Here is a 19,452-nt window from a genome sequence, read left to right on the forward strand (position 1 = left end):
CCAGAAAGCCAGTGTTTTCTTTTCAAACCACTATAGTGTTAAGCTTTGTTTAATTACATGAACTTAAATTCAGAATCAGTTTGAATATCACTGGCATATGTTGTGAAAGTTTTTGACTGTGTAGCAGCAGCGCAATGCAATATATAACAAAAGAAAAAAAGCTGTGAATTACAGTAAGATAAATATATAGTTAAATAAATAGTGCAAAAGTTGAAGTAAAAAAGTAGTAAGGTAGTGTTCATGGGTTCAGTGTTCATTCAGAAATCGGATGGCAGAGGGGAAGGAGCTGTCCCTGAATTGTTGAATGTGTGTTTTCAGGCTCCTGTACCTCCTCACTGATGGTAGCAATGAGAACAAGGCATAACTTGGGTGAAGGGGGTCCTTAATGACGGATGCTGCATTTTTGAGGTATCACTCCTTGAAGATGTCCTGGATACTACGGAGGCTACAACTCTCTGCAGCTTACTTCGATCCTGTGCAGTAGCCCCACTTCCCGTACCAGATAATGATGCAGCCAGTTAGAATGCTCTCCATGGTACATCTGTAGAAATTTGTGAGCGTCTTTGGCAATATTCCAAATATCCTCAAACTCCTAATGAAGTATAGCCACTGTCATGCCTTCTTTGTAGCTGTGTTAATATGTTGTGTCCAGGTTAGATCCTCAGAGATATTGACATTGCAAAATTAAGATGAAAAGTCCAGTTCCCTGTATGCTAGTACATTAACTTTGTCATGATACAAGCATTTTGATGTTAGCAATGAAGATTAAAATGTTGCTTGTCTCCCAGCATTATTGATAGTTTTTGATCTTACTTACCTCAGAAACAGAGAGATTAGAGTCATAGGTAGTGAATGAGACATACATGGAGATGAGCACCAAAGAGTAAATAACCTCATCCTACATTGTAAAGTTTTCTTCAATATTACTCAGGTAACAGATGTTCAACCCCACTTTATACTGACTGGAATTTAAAAACCTTTCAGTTCTCATTTAAACTTTTGCTTATTACTTAAACACTCAGCAGCTACTTTATTAGGTACACCTGTACCCCAGCTCATTGATGTAAATATCTAATTAGCCAATCATGTGGCAGCAACTCAATGCATAAAAGCATGCAGACATGGTTAGGAGGTTCAGTTGTTGTTTAGACCCAGCAGCAGAATGGGGAAGTGATGTGATCTAAGTGACCTTGACTGTGGAAGAGGTTTTGGTGCCAGAAGGGGTGGTTTGAGATACTTCTGATCTCCTGGAATTTTCATGCACAACAGTCTCTAGAGTTTACAGAGAATGGTGCAAAAGATAAAAAATACCCAGTGAGTGGTAGTTCTGTGGGTGAAACTACCTTGGTAATGGTCAGAGAAGAATGGTCAGACTAGTTCAAGCTGACAGGAAGTAGCAGTAATTGAAATAACCACAGTTGTTTGCAGAAGAGCATCTCTGAATGTTCAACATGTCGAACCTTGAAGTGGATGGGCTACAGCAGCAGAATAACATGGCTTTGTGAAGGGATGGTTGTGCCTCACGAACCTAATTGAGCTTTTTGAAGAGGTAACAAAAGAAATTGATGAGGGTAGGGTGGTAGATGTGGCCTACATGGATTTTAGCATGGCATTTGACAAGGTCCCCCACGAGAGTCTCATCCAGAAAGTCATGAGGCATGGGATCAGTGGAACCTTGGCTGTTTGGATAAAAAATTGGCTTACAGCAAGAAAGCAGAGGGTAGTAGTGGAAGGAAAGTATTCTGCCTGGAGGTCAGTGACTAGTGGAGTGCTGCAAGGATCTGTTCTGGGACAAATCTCTTTGTGATTTTTATAAATGACCTGGATGAAGAGGCAGAAGGATGGCATGAAGATTGGAGGAGTTGTGGATGGAGCTGTAGGTTGTCGAAGGTTACAAGGGGATATAGACAGGATGCAGCGTTGGGCAGAAAAGTGGCAGCTGGAGTTCAATCTGGATAAGTGTGAGGTGATGCATTTTGGAAGGACAAACCAGAAGGCTGAGTACAGGATTAGCGGTTGGTTACTTAAGAGTGTGGACGAACAGAGGGACCTTGGGGTTCAAATCCATACATCCCTCAAGGTCGCTGCACAGTTTGATAGGATAGTTAAGAAGGCCTATGGGATGCTAGGCTTCATTAATGGGGGGATTGAGTTCAACAGTGGAGAGGTCATGTTGCAACTCTGCAAATCTCTGGTGAGACCACATTTACAGTATTGTTTAGTTCTAGTCACCTCATTATAGGAAGGATGTGGAAGCTATGGAGAGGGTGCAGAGGAGATTTACCAGGTTGTTGCCTGGATTGGAAAACAAGTCTTATGAGGCAAGGTTAGCAGAGCTGGGACTTTTCTCTTTGGAGTGTAGAAGGATGAGAGGGGACTTGATAGAGGTCTACAAGATTGAGAAGTATAGATGGGGTGGATAGCCAGTACCTGTTTCCCAGGGCATGAATAGCAAACACCAGAGGGCATATGTACAAAGTTAAGGGAGGAAAGTTTAGGGGAGACATCAGGGGTAAGTTTTTTACACAGAGGGTTGTGGGTGCCTGGAATGACTTGCCAGGGATGGTGGTGGAGGCTAAAACATTAGGGGTATTTAAGAGCCTCTTGGACAGGCACATGGATGAAAGGAAAATAGAGGGTAACGGGGTAGTGCGGGTTTAGTACTTTTTCTTAAGGAGTATATGGGTCGACACAACATCGAGGGCTGAAGGGCCTGTACTGTGCTGTAGTATTCTAGTGTCTAATGTTTCCTGAAAGGAAAACCCTGCCTGACAAACTTACTGCAATTCATTGAGGAAATTACAAGCAGGGTAGCCAAAGGAGATGCAGTAGACATGGTGTACTTGGATTTTCAGAAGGCCTTTGACAAGGTGCCGCACATGAGGCTGCTTAGCAAGGTAAGAGACCATGGAATTACAGGGAAGTTAGTAGCATGGGGGGAGCATTGGCTGGTCGGCAGAAAACAGAGTGGGAATAAAGGGATCCTATTCTGGCTGGCTGCTGGTTACCAGTGGAGTTCCACAGGGGTCGGTGTTGGGACCGCTGCTTTTTACGATGTATGTCAATGATTTGGACTATGGTATTAATGGATTTGTGGCTAAATTTTCTGATGATTCAAAGATAGGTGGAGGAGTGGGTAGTGTTGAGGAAACGGAGAGCTTGCAGAGAGACTTAGATAGTTTAAGGGAATGGGCAAAGAAGTGGCAAATGAAATACAATGTTGGAAAGTGTATGGTCATGCACTTTGGTGGAAGAAATAAACAGGCAGACAATTATTTAGATGGGGGGAGAATTCAAAATGCAGAGATGCAAAGAGACTTGGGAGTCCTTGTGCAGGATACCCTAAAGGTTAACGTCCAGGTTGAGTCGGTTGTGAAGAAGGGGAATGCAATGTTGGCATTCATTTCTAGAGGTATAGAGTATAAGAGCGGGGATGTGATGTTGAGGCTTTATAAGGCCATCGTGATATCACATGGAGTATTGTCTGCAGTTTTGGACTCCTTATTTTAGAAAGGATGTACTGACTTTGGAGAGGGTTCAGAGAAGATTCACAAGAATGATTCCAGGAATGAAAGAGTATGAGAAGCATCTGGCAGCTCTTGGGCTGTATTCTCTGGAGTTCAGGAGAACGAGAGGGAATCTCATAGAAACATTCCGAACGTTAAAAGGCCTGAACAGATTAGATATGGCAAAACTATTTCCCATGGTAGGGGAGTCTAGGACTTCAGGATTGAAGGACATCCATTTAGAATAAGATGCGGAGAAATTACTTTAGTCAAAGGGTGGTAAATCTGTGAATTTGTCGCCACGAGCGGCTGTGGAGGCCAAGTTATTGGGTGTATTTAAGGCGGAGATAGATAGGTTCTTGATTAGCCAGGCCATCAAAGGGTATGGGGCGAAGACGGGAGTGGGGATGACTGGAAGAATTGGATCAGCCCATGATTGAATGGTGGAGCAGACTTGATGGGCTGAATGGCCTGCTTCTGCTCCTATATCTTATGGTCTAGACCGTGAAGATATAAAGTGGCCACTGAGTGTTAGGTACAGGATGTACCCAATAAAGTGGCTACACTGAGTGAAAAGGCAATACAAACAAGAGTCCCATGCTATTTCTGAAAAATTGCTGAAGCAATGCTTTGTTACACTAACTTTTGACAAGAATTCAGTAGAGGTTTGAGGTCATGGCAGTGAAGAGGGAATATTTTCAGCTTGTTGTCTGGATAAGACAAAAAGACTTTGAAGATCAATTGTCCAGATAGAAGCTATAAAAACAAATGAAATAGATCCTTTTCTCAAAAGGTGTCCTGGTCCACAGCGTCTGACCTCTGTCGAGGTGATAAATAACGTCCCTGGTTTTCAATGTAGCCCATGTCCACAGGTCACAGCTGCATTGCTGATAGGGGCTTCTTCCATTTTCCTTGCAGAATTACATGCAACATGTGTCCTATTAATAGAACTTCCAGGAGCAAAGGAAGAAACTTATCAGACAGTTTCTGAGTGAAAAGGAGATGGTTTTCCTAAAGACTTAAAGACATTTGCAACTTGATATGCTTGTGCTTTTTGGTGCTTGTGTTTATATTCACAATGCTGGGCCCATTAGCATCAACTAACTGACCATATTGTTACTAGTGGATGTGAAGTATGGGGTTGTTGTGGTTGGGGAAAGGGGTAAGCTGTGAAACTAATATTCAATATTCCAGATGGTGTGCAGCTTAGAGAATAAGATGTGTGTTAAAATCTACAATTGAAATAAGTAAGTGTGTTGCCCTCTCTCATTGTTACCATCAGCAAGGAGGTACTGAAGCCTGAAGGCACATACTAATGGTTCAGGAACAGATTTATTCCCACTTCCATCCAATTTCTGAATGGACATTGAACCTATGAACACTACCTCACTTCCTTTTTTATATCTGTTTTTGCAATACTTATTTATCTATTTTATATGCAAGTACATGATTATCTTTCATAATAAAACATATTTTATCTGTACAAATTATACATGTTTGCTGCAAGGAGTTATGTATCTTAAGCTTTTATTAGGTGGAGTTACTTAACTACTTCTCCATTGTTTAACAGGACAAATCCATGCTACGCATTTCATATCCACGCTGTCCGTTGCTGCCTTGTTCACTGTCGAACCAAATTTCATTAACTGACAGCTGCTGTAAGATATGCAGAGGTAACCACATATAACTTATGTCACATTCATCACAAGATCGCTCTACCACAAATGAAATGTAGATATGGAATGATCAGATGTTTCAGTTAAGTTTTGGAAAAAGCGAATAAGAGCTACTGCCTTTGATACAATATGTTTTTACTGTCATGACCGTATTGTATTGTCCTGGCTTGCATATCATGTAGACAGCTGAGACACAGCATCCATGGTCAACCGCAGCCAATGGAGGGCCTCGTTTGTCATGATACATATATTGTCTGTTTTGTTTCTGCTTTGCATGAATCCTGAGGATCAATTATTTCTATTTCATGTGGAAATAAAAGTATGATTTGTAAAAAGCACACACCTTTTTGAAAAATTGTCATTTTCCAGTTTTGTGCCATAATATAGAGCTGTAGGATAAGGTTGTCCATTATGAAGGATGAGGTTTTGGGGTGCTTGAAGGCACATGATGAAATAGGCCAAAGCCAACATGGTTTCCTTAAGGGAAAATCTTAGCTGAGAATTAGCGGTTGTTGTTTACTTCAATTTTTCAGAAGGCCTTGATAAGATGCCGCACATGAGGCTTCTTAACAAGGTAAGAGCTCATGGTATTTCAGGAAGGAGATTAGCATGTAGGTAGAAGATTGGCTGACTGGCAGGAGGTAAACAGTGGAAATAAAGGGAGCCCTTTCTGGTTGGCTGCTGTTGACTAGTAATGTTCCACAGGGGCTGGTATTGGGACCGCTTCTTTTCATATTATATGCCAATGATTTGGATGAACAGAATTGATGGCTTTGTAGCCAGGTTTACAAAGGTAGGTGGAGAGGCAGGTAGTGTTGAGAAACCAGGTAGATAGCAGAAGGACTTAGGACAGATTGGGAGAATGGGCAAAGAAGTGGCTGATGGAATATGGTGTAGGGAAGGAATAAAAGTGTAGACTATTTTCTGAACAGGGAGAAAATTGAAAAATTGGAGGTGCACAGGAACTTGGGAGTCCTCATGCAGAATTCCCTAAAGGTTAACTTGCAGGTGAGTCAGTGGTAAGGAAAGCAAATTGAATTTTAGCATCCATTTCGAGAGGTCCAGAATACAAAAGCAAGGATGTAATGCTGAGGCTTTATAAAGTATTGGTCATCTGCACTTGGGGTATTGTGTGCAGTTTTGGGCCCCTTATCAAAGAAAAGATATGCTGGCATTGGAGAGGATTCAGAGGAGGTTCACAAGAACGATTCTGGGAATGAAAGTGTTAACGTATGAGGAGCGTTTGATGGTTCTGGTCCTGTACTTGCTGGAGTACAGAAAAATGAAGGGGAAGCTAGTTGAAACCTATCAAATATTGAAAGACCTAGATAGAGTGGATGTGGAGAGGATGATTCCTATAGTGAGCAAATATTTCATAGTCAGTCAATTAATGAAGAATTTCAGAATTCCATCTGAGCTGCACAAAGCGAGTATAGATATTGTCAGAAATTACCAATGGGAGCATCTCTGACAGCACCACAAAACCAAAACCATTCAGCTCCTTTGTCTTATGGTGGTACATTCCTTTCTGACCTTTCACTAAGAGAGAATAAGGGTAGGCCCGAGCCCACAGGAGAAACTGTTGAAAATTGAATTAGCCTGGGCTTTCCTTGCTTCTCTGGATCAATAACAATTTAATTATTTATTGAGATACACTGTGGAATAGTCCCTTCCGGCCCTCCGAGCCGTGCTGGCCAGCAATCCCCTGATTTAACCCTACCCTAAATCACTGGACAATTTACAATAACCAATTAACCTACCAACTGGTACGTCTTTCGATCGTGGGAGGAAACCCACGCAGCCATGGCGAGACAGCGGTGGGTCACCTGTACTATAAAGAGTTGTGCTACCCATTACACTACAATACCACCCCAACAGAACTGAGAACAACTTTTTCGGCCAAAGAATGAAAACATTACACACAAGTACAAAAACTAATATCCAAACAAACATCATCTTGTCAGTGATTGGGTCCATCAATATAGTTTAATCTTGGTTCAAGGTTGCCGTAAGTTCAAGGGAAAAATCACAGCAAGGACTATTTGATTTTGGTAATAGGCAGAGTAACACTAATGATCCAACAATTTGTGCAAGTTCAGCACCTTTGGAGAATCCCTCTCATTTAACAGATTATTAGAACATAAACCTTACAACTCCACGGCATAGGAACAGGCCTTTTGTCCCACAATGTTACGCTGAACTAATTAAACTAGTAATTAGACAAAAACAAACTAATCCCTCCTGCCCACACAATATCCATATCCCTCCATTCTTTGCAAATTCATGTGGAGCCTTTTAAAGGTCTCTATCATACTTGTTCCAACACCAAGATGATTTTGTGTAAGATGATGAGAGGCATTGATTGTGTGGATAGTCAGAGGCTTTTCCCCAGGGCTGAAATGGCTAGCATAAGAGGGCACAGTTTTAAGGCGCTTGGAAGTGGGTACAGAGGAGATATAACCATATAACAACTACAGCACGGAAACAGGCCATCTCGGCCCTTCTAGTCCGTGCCGAACTCTTACTCTCAACTAGTCCCACCGACCTGCACTCAGCCCATAACTCTCCATTCCTTTCCTGTCCATATCGCTGTCCAGTTTAACTTTAAATGACAACATCGATCCTGCCTCAACCACTTCTGCTGGAAGCTCGTTCCACACAGCTACCACTCTCTGAGTAAAGAAGTTCCCCCTCATGTTACCCCTAAACTTTTGCCCTTTAACTCTCAACTCATGTCCTCTTGTTTGAATCTCCCCTACTCTCAATGGTAAAAGCCTATCCATGTCAACTCTATCTATCCCCCTCATAATTTTAAATACCTCTATCAAGTCCCCCCTCAACCTTCCATGTTCCAAAGAATGAAGACCCAACTTGTTCAACCTTATCAGGGGTAAGTTTTTTATGCAGAGAGTGGTAAGTGCATGGAATGGGCTACCAGTGACGGTGGTGGAGGCAGAAAAGATAGGGTCTTTAAGAGACTCCTAGATAGGTACATGGAGCTTAGAAAAATAGAGGGCTATAGGTAACCCTAGATAATTTCTAAGGTAAGGACATGTTCAGCACAGCTTTGTGGGCTGAAGGGCCTGTATTGTGCTGTAGGTTTTCTATGTTCTACCAACCATGGCAGTGTATTCAAGGCACCCACCACTCGGTGTTAAAACTCTTGCCCGTTTCACCTTTTTAAATGTATTTTGGTCTAATGCTACAACATTTCATGAAATTTCATAACAGAAGTAATTAATTGGAATATGATGAAATAATTAAAGGGAATGACTGGCAGAGTATTCTGCCTACTTCTCAGAATGTGTTCACTTGTAAGGAAAGGTTGCTTATTGAATTCCTTCCTCGATAATGAGAAGTGGAATATTCATCAATATTAATTGCAGCTGCTGACAGAATCTCTCTGTAAATTAGTTTCATACAAAATACCAGCCACTGCCTATAAGGAATTTGTGTGTTCTCCGTGAGACTGCATGGGTTTCCTTCGGGTGCTGCGGTTTCCTCCCACCGTCCAAAGGTGGACCGGCCGGTAGGTTAGTTGGTCATTGTAAATTGTTCCATGATTAGGCCAGGGTTAAACCGGGGGATTACTGGGCAGCATAGCTTGAAGGCCCAGAGGGGCCTATTCCACACTGTATCTCAGTTAAAAAAAAAATTAAAATAATTTATATGGAAAAGTGAATAGAACAATAAATAAATGCTGTACTTCTAGCACCAGGCTAATAAAGCTTGTAGTAACCTAGAATCATCCTTTAAGCAATGCCACTGCTACCCCTTCGACATGACCCAATGAATTTTCACTTCTTGATGTATGGAAGTAAAGTAAGCCAAGTGGTTAAGGCACTGGACTAGCGACCTGAAGGTCGTGAATTCGAGCTCCAGCCGAGGCAACGTGTTGTGTCCTTGAGCAAGGCACTTAATCACACATTGCTCTGCGCCAACACTGGTGCCAAGCTGTATGGGTCCTAATGCCCTTCCCTTGGACAACATCGGTGTCGTGGAGAGGGGAGACTTGCAGCATAGGCAACTGCTGGTCTTCCATACAACCTTGCCCAGGACTGCACCCTGGAGGGTGAAGACTTTCCAGGTGCAGATCCATGGTCTTGCAAGACTAACAGATGCCTTTATTTTTATGATGCATGGACTCATATTACAGGAACGATTTGATCAAGGTATCAGGGGTGAGCAGAGCCATATTGTAGTGTATTAAATAAGGAAAAAGTTACATACAAAAGCCAGGTTGAGTGAAGCTGCCTACCATTAAATGAACGCTTAAGCACTTAGTTTTATAATTAGCAATGTATTATAATGAAGGTCAAGAAGACTGGACTGTGTGCCGCTCTGATCAGATTACGACTGGAATTTACTTATTAATGTTACTCCATTCATTTATTCTTTATCATTCTAGGTTATGACTTCTGTGCTGAGAACTCCAATTGCATTGAGAATTCTGAATGTGTAAACTTGGAAGCTGGCTCAGTCTGCAGATGTAAAGTTGGCTTCGCTCCTCTCCGCGATGATGAAGCTTACTGTGAAGGTTAGTGTTTAGTGACAATGCTTCTAATCCATGACTAATTATTGAAAACGAATACAGCACAAGTCATAGTCTATTTACCCCTTCATTTGGTTAGATCCCAGCTGATTTGTGCAGGCTGGTGGTGTCGTGGCCTCAGTACTGGACTTTGAGGGAAATCTGGCTGGCTCCTGGCATGCATTTTTACCAGTGCCAAGCTAGCAACTTGACTTTGTAAATTAAAACAGTCAAATGCTACGGAAACATCAAAAATTCTGCCCAATGTGCTGCAAGGTATGAAAGGAACAGCAGCTGGCTGGTACCACCACTACACTTTGCCATCCATCATTGCCTACATTTTACAATGCATACCTTTCCCAACAACTTTCAGCTGTTTCAACACACCACATCTCTAGTGGTAAGCAGATTTGCCTTTGTGTACCTTCATGGATTTTCTGACCTACAAATTTAACACTTCTCTATCGACTAATGCTTCAGCATTTCCTGTTTTATTTTGGATTTCTTGCATCTGCAGGTTTTTTTTTCCAAAGCACTTATACTCCTACAGGTCAGGTCAGACAGCATCTATAGAGAGGAATAAACAGTCAACATATTGGACTAAGATCATTCATCAAATCTTTTTGAGGATGCCTACCTTGAAGAAGTTTCAAATTTTTGCTTATTCTTCTCCATAAATGTTGCCTGACCTGCTGAGTTCCTCCAGCATTGTATGTGTTTTCCTCTGGAATCTCAGCATCTGCAGAATCTGTTGTTTTTAGGGATTTATGCTTCTATACATCTAAATATGATATAATTTTTCCATGAAGAAAATTTACATATGCAGATGCATTTTAAGCTATTTTTACAAGTTAACCATATAGAGGCACATTTTAACCTCAAAGTTAAACCTGGTAATAAACCTCTCATGGTCCCAGAATATACACTACACAATCAGAAAAGCTCAGCAACATCTCTACCTTCTAAGAAGGCTGAGGAGAGCTGAGCTATGCACATCTATACTCATGTCATTCTACAGCTGCATTACTGCATGGTACAGAAACTGCACTGCGGCAGACAGGAGGTCTCTGCCACAGGTACTCAAAACTGCCCAAAGCGTCACCGGCGCCAGTCTACCCATCATCGAGGATATGTACAGACAGTTGCCGGCAAAGGGCCAGTAGCACCATGAAGCATCACACCCACCCTGCTCGTGGACTGCTTGTCCCACTCCAATCAGGGAGGAGGCCACACAACATCCACGCCAGGACCACCAGACTCAAAAACTGTTACTTACCCTAAGCTGTAAGGCTGACCAACACTTCCACCCACTAACTCACTCACTCCCACCACCACTATTTTATCATTTCCTGTCAGAGTCACCTTATGTACAGACACTCCTGTGCCTAGCATCACTTTACGGACATACAATCAATCTAAGGATATAAACTATCTTATGTATTTATTTATTGTGCTTTTTTTGATTATTGTGTTCTCTATCTTATTATATTTTTTGTGCTGTATCGGATCTAGAGTAACAATTATTTCATTGCCCTTTACAGTTGCGTACTAGAAATGACACTAAACAATCTTGAATCTTGACTCAAACACGAGGAAGTCTGCAGAGGCTGAATCTTGACTGCTTATTCCTCTCCATAGATGCTGCCTGACCAGCAGAGTTGCTCCAGCCTCTTGAGTGTGTTGCCTAATAATGGTGTAGTGCTGATCAAACTATCTTGAATACTGCTCAATGCGTTCCTTTGATAGAAGCCATGTGATTTTCCTTTCCTTTCCAGGCAACTGCAAATGAAAATCAAACTGTTTCAATGATGCACATTTTCAGTTTTGTGTCTAAGTGAGAAGTTGAATATCTAATGTGTTACTATAAAATTGACTTGGAATTTACAATTGAGTGATAATGAGCTGTTCACAGTTACGGCTTTATAAAACTGACTGCACTTCTCATATTCGTACATGTGCAATTTAGCACAGAAATCTACCACTTGCTGTCAGTGTTGTCATTTCTGCTGAGGCGATTCACACTGATTTGGCATTAATTTTATCCTTGGGCGTGCCATTCTACCATTAAAAATGTTATTTATTTTTTAATGTCTCGCTGAGGTTTAATTCAGTGAAGAATCAAGAATGGAGATGAAGGATGTGGGCTGTACTGAAAGACTTGAGTTACGAGGAAAGATTGAATAGGCTGGTACTATTTCCCCGGGGCACAGGAGGCTGACGGATGACCTTAGAGGTGTATGCGAGGAGGGCAAGGACCCAAGTGCTGGAGAATACCAGACAGGATTTTGAGACTGAGACGAGAACAGGTTTTTGACTAGATGTCATACGAGAACCTGATAAGACAAGATGAGAATGCAAATAGAACATGGGAACATAGAAATTTACAGCACATTACAGGCCCTTCAGCCCACAGTTTTGTGCTGATCATGTGATTGTTAGCCTTGAACAAGCCACAAGAGAAGATCACTGAAGGAAGTTTAGACATTGCAGTGGCCTGAGGATAGAGGACTGTGTGCGTTAAATGGGAGAGAGGAATGGGGCTTGTTGAGGTACTGAAAATGGAGCAGCACGATCCATTTCCAGTTCCCACATTCAGTGATAGTTTGCCTTGAATAAACCACAAGAGGTTACCAAAGGGATCTAAGACATTGGGGTTAGCAGACTATGTATGTGCACTGGGTAAGAGGGATGAATGGGGCTTGTTGATGTGCTGCAAATGGAGCAGTACAATGCATTTCCAATGCCCACATTCAGCGTTAGTTTGCCTTGAATAAGCCACAAGAGAAGGTCACTGAAGGGAGTTAAGACATTGCAGTACCCTGGAGTTGGAGGACTGTGTGTACGTTGGGTGCGAGGGAGGAACGGGGGTTGTTTTGCTGTTGTTTGGTTGCTCGTTGTGTTTTGCATTGTTCTGAGTACGGTGGACATGCTAGGTTGGCAATGGAATGTGTCATGACATTTACAGGCTGCCCCCAGCACATCCTCGGGTTGTGTTAGTTGTCAACGCAAATGACATGTTTCGCTATATGTTTTGATGTACATGTGATAAATACATCTGAGTCTGTGTTGTATGTAAGAGGGAGAAAGCAGCATGAGGTGACATTAATTATGTCAGTCTGGACTCCAGCTGAAGAGTGCAGTTATTTCCTGTACATAGTGATTTAAATGGCTAATGTTCCAGAAATAGCTTGGTTATATATTCCTCACCCACAATCCTTCATGCCCAATGACTTCCCAACTCTGCAAATCTCTTACAACACCAGACTCTTCCAGAAGTCTGCTCCTCCAGTTTTATCCCTCTGTGCATCACCCATTCCATTCCATTGTACACTTCACTGCCAAAGTCTGGAATTCTATCACCAAGTGTTTCCACCTCCCTCTCATAAACACAAGAGATTCTACAGATGTTGGAAATCTGAGTAATGATGTCAATTATGTCCTGATGACGGGTCTCAGCCCGAAACGTTGACTCTTTATTCCTCTGCGTAGATGCTGCCTGACCTGCTGAGGTCCTCCAGCATTTTGTGTGTGTTCCACTTCCCTCTCTTGGTCAACATCTGCTCATCTCTGCTAATATCTTCTGTTACTTGGTGTCATCTTTTTATTTCATCTTTTGTCATTTCTGTAAACCACTTTTGGATCGTTTGCAATGCTAGATATGCCACAATTTATTACTGGGTTTAGAGGACCCAAAGAGCAAATAACATTTTTTAACATTTATGAATAAATTGGACAGATACATGGATGGGAGGTGTATGGAGGGATATGGTCCGTGTGCAGATCAGTGGGACTAGGCAGAAAATGGTTCAGCACAGCCAGGAAGGGCCAAAAGGCCTGTTTCTGTGCTGTAGTTTTTCTATGGTTTCTATGGTTTTCTAACAGCACAGATGTCAGACAATGTAAAGTTTATTGCAGGGTCCATGCATAACGAAAGGCTCCCCTTATGATTCATTCAGAGGCTTTATGATTTTCCATTATTTAAAAAATAACAAGGAAATTATGGGCCCAGGCAGCAGTCTTGCACTATAATTGATTCTATCTCCAAATGCCAGGCATCTTGACAAAGGGCATGTGCAGCCGATGTGGGGGTAGGTAAGGGTTTATAAGGAATCCCAGTGAAGGATTAATTTAAATATTGTGCTAATAAAATTATTAAAATTACAGATTTCTAACCAACTGCAGGCAGTTGGAACAGTTGCTTAATGGGCACAACAGTACCAGGATTTATAAATGATGCAGGCACCAAGGAGTTGTAAGAGTCAATTACGTGAGTGGAGAATACCTGGAATTCGGTGTCCGGAATGCAAGATCTTATTAATTGTGTGGGAGCTTAGCTCCTGAGTGAATTTAAGGCTAATCTTTAAAATTTCATTGTTGAATCCCACACACAGCCAACTAATAACTTCACATTTGGGAAAGAATATCATTATTATACAAGTAGAGAAATCCTGTGGGGCATTAAATGAGTGGAAATACCACAGAATAAAACCTGGTACGAAAGGTCATTATGGAAGATATGATAATCTACTTTGCTCAGCGCACAGAAAATTCATTATGAGATTGTACTGATCCTGGTAAGCATCAGGAAGCAGCTGAGGTCTGTCAGTAAGAAACTCGACGCTATCCTCTCCAGTAAAAATGTATTTGGCTCTAAATGCACCTGGACGAAAATGAAATCCACCTCAATGAGCCGCACTCTTTACGCAGCCTGTGAAAAAGTAAAAAAAACACTGCAATCGGCAATAAACACAAGTAGGGAACAAGTATACAGCCAGTCGCTTTTTATGAAGTCAAAATGATCTCAGTCATCCGTATGCAGATGCTTGAGTTTGTCATAAATTTATTATTAAAAATTTAAAATCTCACCATATACAACCCTGAGAATTCTTTCTCATATGAGCATACTCATTAAATCCATAGAATATTAACAGAATTAATGAAAGACCACGCTAACTGGCTGTTCAACCAGTTAGTGCAAACGACAACATTCAACACTGATGTAATATCTACTTTGGTCCTCACATGCAAGGAAATTACAAAGCCATCAGATATCAGAATCAAGTTTAATATCACTGGCATATGGCTGTGAAATTTGTTGTCTTTGCAGCAGCAGTACATTGCAATACATAATAGCGAAGAAAAGTGAATTATGGTATGAAAATATATGTTAAATAGTTAAATAAGGAGAGTAAAAAAATTAAAAAGTAGTGAGGTAGTTTGTGTTTAATGTCCATTTAGAAATTGAATGGAAGAGGGGAAGAAGATGTTCCTGGATCACTGAGTGTGTGCCTTCAGGCTTCTGTACCTCCTCCCTGATGGTAGCAATGAGAAGAGAGCACATTCTGGGTAATGGAGGCTCTTAATAACGGATATCCATAAATATCCATAACCTATCGAATGGTGTAAGGACTTGATAGAGTGGATGTGAAGAGGATGTTTCCTATGGTGGGAGAGTCTAAGACCAGAGGACACAGCCTCAGAATAAAGGGGCATCCTTTTAGAACGGAGATGAGGAGGAATTTCTTCAGCCAGAGTTGTAAATCTGTGGAATTCGTTGCCACAGGCAGATGTGGAGGCCAAGTCTTTATGTATATTTAAGGCAGAGGTTGATAGATTCTTGATTATTTAGGGTGTGAAGGAATATTGGGAGAGAGTAGGAGGTTGGGGCTGAGAGGAAAATGGGATCACCTATGATGAATTGGCAGAGCAGACTCGATGGGCTAAATGGCCTAATTCTGCTCCTATATCTCATGGTTTTATATACAGCATGGAAGGACATTCTATAAAAGTTTCACAAAGACCCCAATATTAACGTTGATTCTGATCGGATAAAAATTTAGGAGCTTTTATTGGCCAATGGATTGGATTGTTCAATGCATCATTTGTTGTTTGATCTATAGAAGTTGAGCTAGAAGAACATGATAATGGCTGCAGTGTTAACAGAAACCACACAATCAAAACATTACTGTTTACATTCTGAGACACTGATCTGATTTTGATAAAGGAATAAATGTTGGTTGCTTTCCCTAGAAAGTAGAAGCCACAAATCACAGCTTTCTGGTTGGTCTGAGTATAGGCTTAAGTGTGATTCTGTACTCATTTGGTAAGTGACATACAGCAGAGCTAATGGTTGAATTATGTATTCTGTTTTTTAAATTTAATCCTATTAATAAAGGCAAATTTAATAAATTAAAATAGGATTAAAAGATTGGGATCACATCAGGCTTAAGAAGGAACAGTGTAATGAGCTTATTACAAATTTGAAGTTGTATAATATCCTAACTAATGAGGCAAGTGACCTGCATCCAGTTAGAAGTCTGAGGCTATCTGTGTATTTGGGAGGATTTACTCATGTATGGGAAAGGAAGTTACAGTTCAATAGCTTTCTTTTAAATTATCTAAGGAAAGAATCTGTAAGTAAATACTGTGGTTGATCTTCATGCTTGATTTATTAGAGAAGGGAAGAGTCATGAAAGTCACACTTTGGGAAGGAGCGCCTGTCACAGTGTGCACTCGCAAAAAGGCAGACTCTGTCACGGTGAGCGCTGGCCATGACCGAACCCAGGTGTAGAGGAACGGCAGACTGTCACGGTGAGCGCTGGCCATGACCGAACCCAGGTGTAGAGGAACGGCAGACTGTCACGGTGAGCGCTGGCCATGACCGAACCCAGGTGTAGAGGAACGGCAGACTGTCACGGTGAGCGCTGGCCATGACCGAACCCAGGTGTAGAGGAACGGCAGACTGTCACGGTGAGCGCTGGCCATGACCGAACCCAGGTGTAGAGGAACGATAGACCCTGTCACCGTGAGCGCTGGCAATAACCGAACCCAGGTGTGCAGGAATGGCAAGCTCCCCATGAAGAGACCGAAACAAAAGGATTAGACATAGGAACACCAACAGAGCATCAGAGGCACAACTGAGCAACACCATGAGACAAATCATTCTCCACAAATGTACAAGGATTCTGCTACAGTGCTAACTGAGAGACCCCTTTAAATAATCATACGATGCAGGAAAGCTGTGCCAGACACAATTAACTCAACAAGATTAAACAGAAATCACAAGGGCATAACAACTCTAGTTACGATAACAATTAGTAAATAGAGGTGCTGGAGAAATCTAGAAGCCCAAGGCTCTACCGGAAGCAGCAGAGGCCTACAGGGCTCATGATAATGCTTTAAAGGGATGAGAAGTCATTAAACTGCCATAAAAAGCCTGTACTAAAAGTACTTCCAGACAGCATTTGGTAAGACTTCGAGGAATTGATTAAAATGAGAGCCCATGAGTTGTTTATAAATTTGTGCTATTTTTAATAATTGGTTGGGGGAAGGAGGAGAAGAAAGAATCATAAACTTAGCTCTCATTGTCTTGTCACAAACATGAGAAAATCTGCGGATGATGGAAACCCAAAGCAACACGCACAAAATGCTGGAGGAACTCAGCAGATCAGGCAGTATCTATGGAAAGGAACAAACAGTCGATGTTTCAGGCCGAGACCCTTCTTTAGGACTGACTGTTTTGTATTTGCAAGGTGGAGGGGTGGTTTATTTATAATGCATAAATTAATACAGAGTGGCTAGTGTCTTTTGGAGAATCCACAACAAAGTGGCCTTGCAGTAAATAACTAAGAAAATATCAAGTCAGGCACTGTCTGTGCAGAGAAAAACAAGGTTACTGCTCATTTCAAATGCATTTCATCAATACTGTGCAATGAAGCCATTCAGAAATGAACCGAGAAAGAAACTTTTTCATGTCAAACCAGAAGCAGAAATCTGACATCATTCCTCCTAAAGTTTGTGGATGCCAGCACCATTCATTTTCATACCAGGAACAATATATTTTTTTATCAGAAAAAGCTAACAATCCTCCCCACATTAAGGACATCTACAAGGAACACTGCCACGACAAAAAGAACTGCATCTATCATCAAGGGCAACCAACAGCCAGGCCGTGCTCTCTTCTTGCTGCTGCCATAGGGAAAGAGGTATAGGAGTCTAGGGTCCCACACTGCCAGGCTGAGGAACAGTTATTACCATTCAACCACTAGGCTCCTGAACCAGCGTGGACATCTTCATTCACTTCAACACTAAACTGATCATTGAACATAACCTACAGACTCAAGGTGGCTTTTTAGAGTAACTTGTGGTTAAGCCTACCAGGGGGATCAGCTATTCTGGATTCGGTATTGTGCAATGATCCAGAATTGATTAGAGAGTTTAAGGTAAAAGAACCCTTTGGGGAGAGTGATCATAATATGATCGAATTCACCCTAAAATTTGAGAAGGAGAAGCTAAAGTCAGATGTATCAGTGTTACAGTGGAGTAAAGGGAATTTCAGAGGCATGAGAGAGGAGTTGGCCAAAACTGATTGGAAAAGAACAATGGCATGGATGATGGCAGAGCAGCAATGGCTGGAATTTCTGGAAGTAATTCAAAAGTCACATGACATATACTGTATATCGCAAAGACGAAGAAGTATTTTAAAGGCAAGATGACTCAACCATTGTCAAAAAGAGAAGTCAACGCCAAATTAAAAGCCGAAGTGAGGGCATATAACAGACTAAACTTAGTGGAAAAATTGAGAATTGGGAAGCTTATAGAAATCAACAGAAGGCAACTAAAAATGTCATTAAGAAGGAAAAGATAGAATACACAAGTAAGCTAGCTAATAATATTAAAGAAGATAAGAAAAGTTTCTTCAGGTACATAAAGTGTAAAAGAGAGGTGAGGGTAGATATCGGACCACTGGAAAATGATGCTGGAGAGGTAGTAAAGGGGGACAAAAAATGGCGGATGAACTGAATAAGTATTTTGTATCAGTCTTCATGGTGAAGACACTAGCAGTATGGTGGAAGTTCCAGCTATCAGGGGTCATGAAATGTGTGAAATTACCAATACTAGGGCAAAGGTTTTTGGGAAACTGAAAGGTGTGAATGTAGATAAGTCACCTGGACCAGACGGTGTACACCCCAGGGTTCTGAAATAGGTGGCTGAAGAGATTGTGGAGGCATTAGTAATGATCTTTCAAGAATTACTAGATTCAAGAATGATTCTGGAAGACTGGGAAATGCTAAATGTCACTCCACTCTTCAAGAAAGGAGAGAGGCAGAAGAAAGGAAATTATAGGCCAGTTAGTCTGATCTCTACTGTTGGGAAGAAGTTGGAGTCAATTGTTAAGGATGTGGTTTTTGGGTGCTTGGAGGCATATGATAAAATAGGCGGTAGTTAGCATGGTTTCCTTGAGGGAAAATCTTGCCTGACAAATCTGTTGGAATGCTTTGAAGAAATAACAAGCAAGATAGACAAAGGAGATTGTATACTTGTGGACATTGTATACCTGGATTTTCAGAAAGCCTTTGACAAGGTGCCAGACATGTGGCTACTTAACAAGTTAAGAACCCATGGTATTACAGGAAAGATACTAGAATGGATAAAGCAGTGGCTGGTAGGAGGCAAAGAGTGGATATAAAGGGAGCCTTTTGTGGCTGGTTGCCAGCGACCAATGGTGTTCCACAAGAGTCTATGTTAGGACCGCTTCTTTTTATGTTATGTGTCAATGTCAGACTTGACGGTTTTGTGGCTAAGTTTATGGATGATACGGGTATGAAGGGATACGGGGAGAAGTCAAGAGATCGGGGCTGAGAGGGAAATGGATCAGCCATGATGAATTGGTGGAAGAGACTCGATGGTCTAATTCTGCTCCTATATCTCATGGTCTTTTGTTATGGACTCATTTTCA

At 41.5% G+C, this 19,452-nt stretch overlaps 1 protein-coding gene across 3 annotated transcripts in view; it reads left to right on the forward strand.

Annotated features, from left to right (window-relative positions):
• Positions 1-19,452, forward strand: part of LOC140203305 (protein kinase C-binding protein NELL2-like) — a 351,554-nt gene that overhangs the window by 105,093 nt on the left and 227,009 nt on the right. For all 3 annotated transcript variants that reach the window (XM_072269319.1, XM_072269321.1, XM_072269320.1), the window contains exons 11-12: positions 5,077-5,179; positions 9,591-9,719. In XM_072269319.1, the coding sequence (XP_072125420.1) occupies positions 5,077-5,179; positions 9,591-9,719 (232 nt within the window). The remainder of the gene's footprint in view (positions 1-5,076; positions 5,180-9,590; positions 9,720-19,452) is intronic.

Source organism: Mobula birostris, chromosome 9, assembly GCF_030028105.1.
Source record: "Mobula birostris isolate sMobBir1 chromosome 9, sMobBir1.hap1, whole genome shotgun sequence".
Classification (NCBI taxonomy): domain Eukaryota; kingdom Metazoa; phylum Chordata; class Chondrichthyes; order Myliobatiformes; family Myliobatidae; genus Mobula; species Mobula birostris.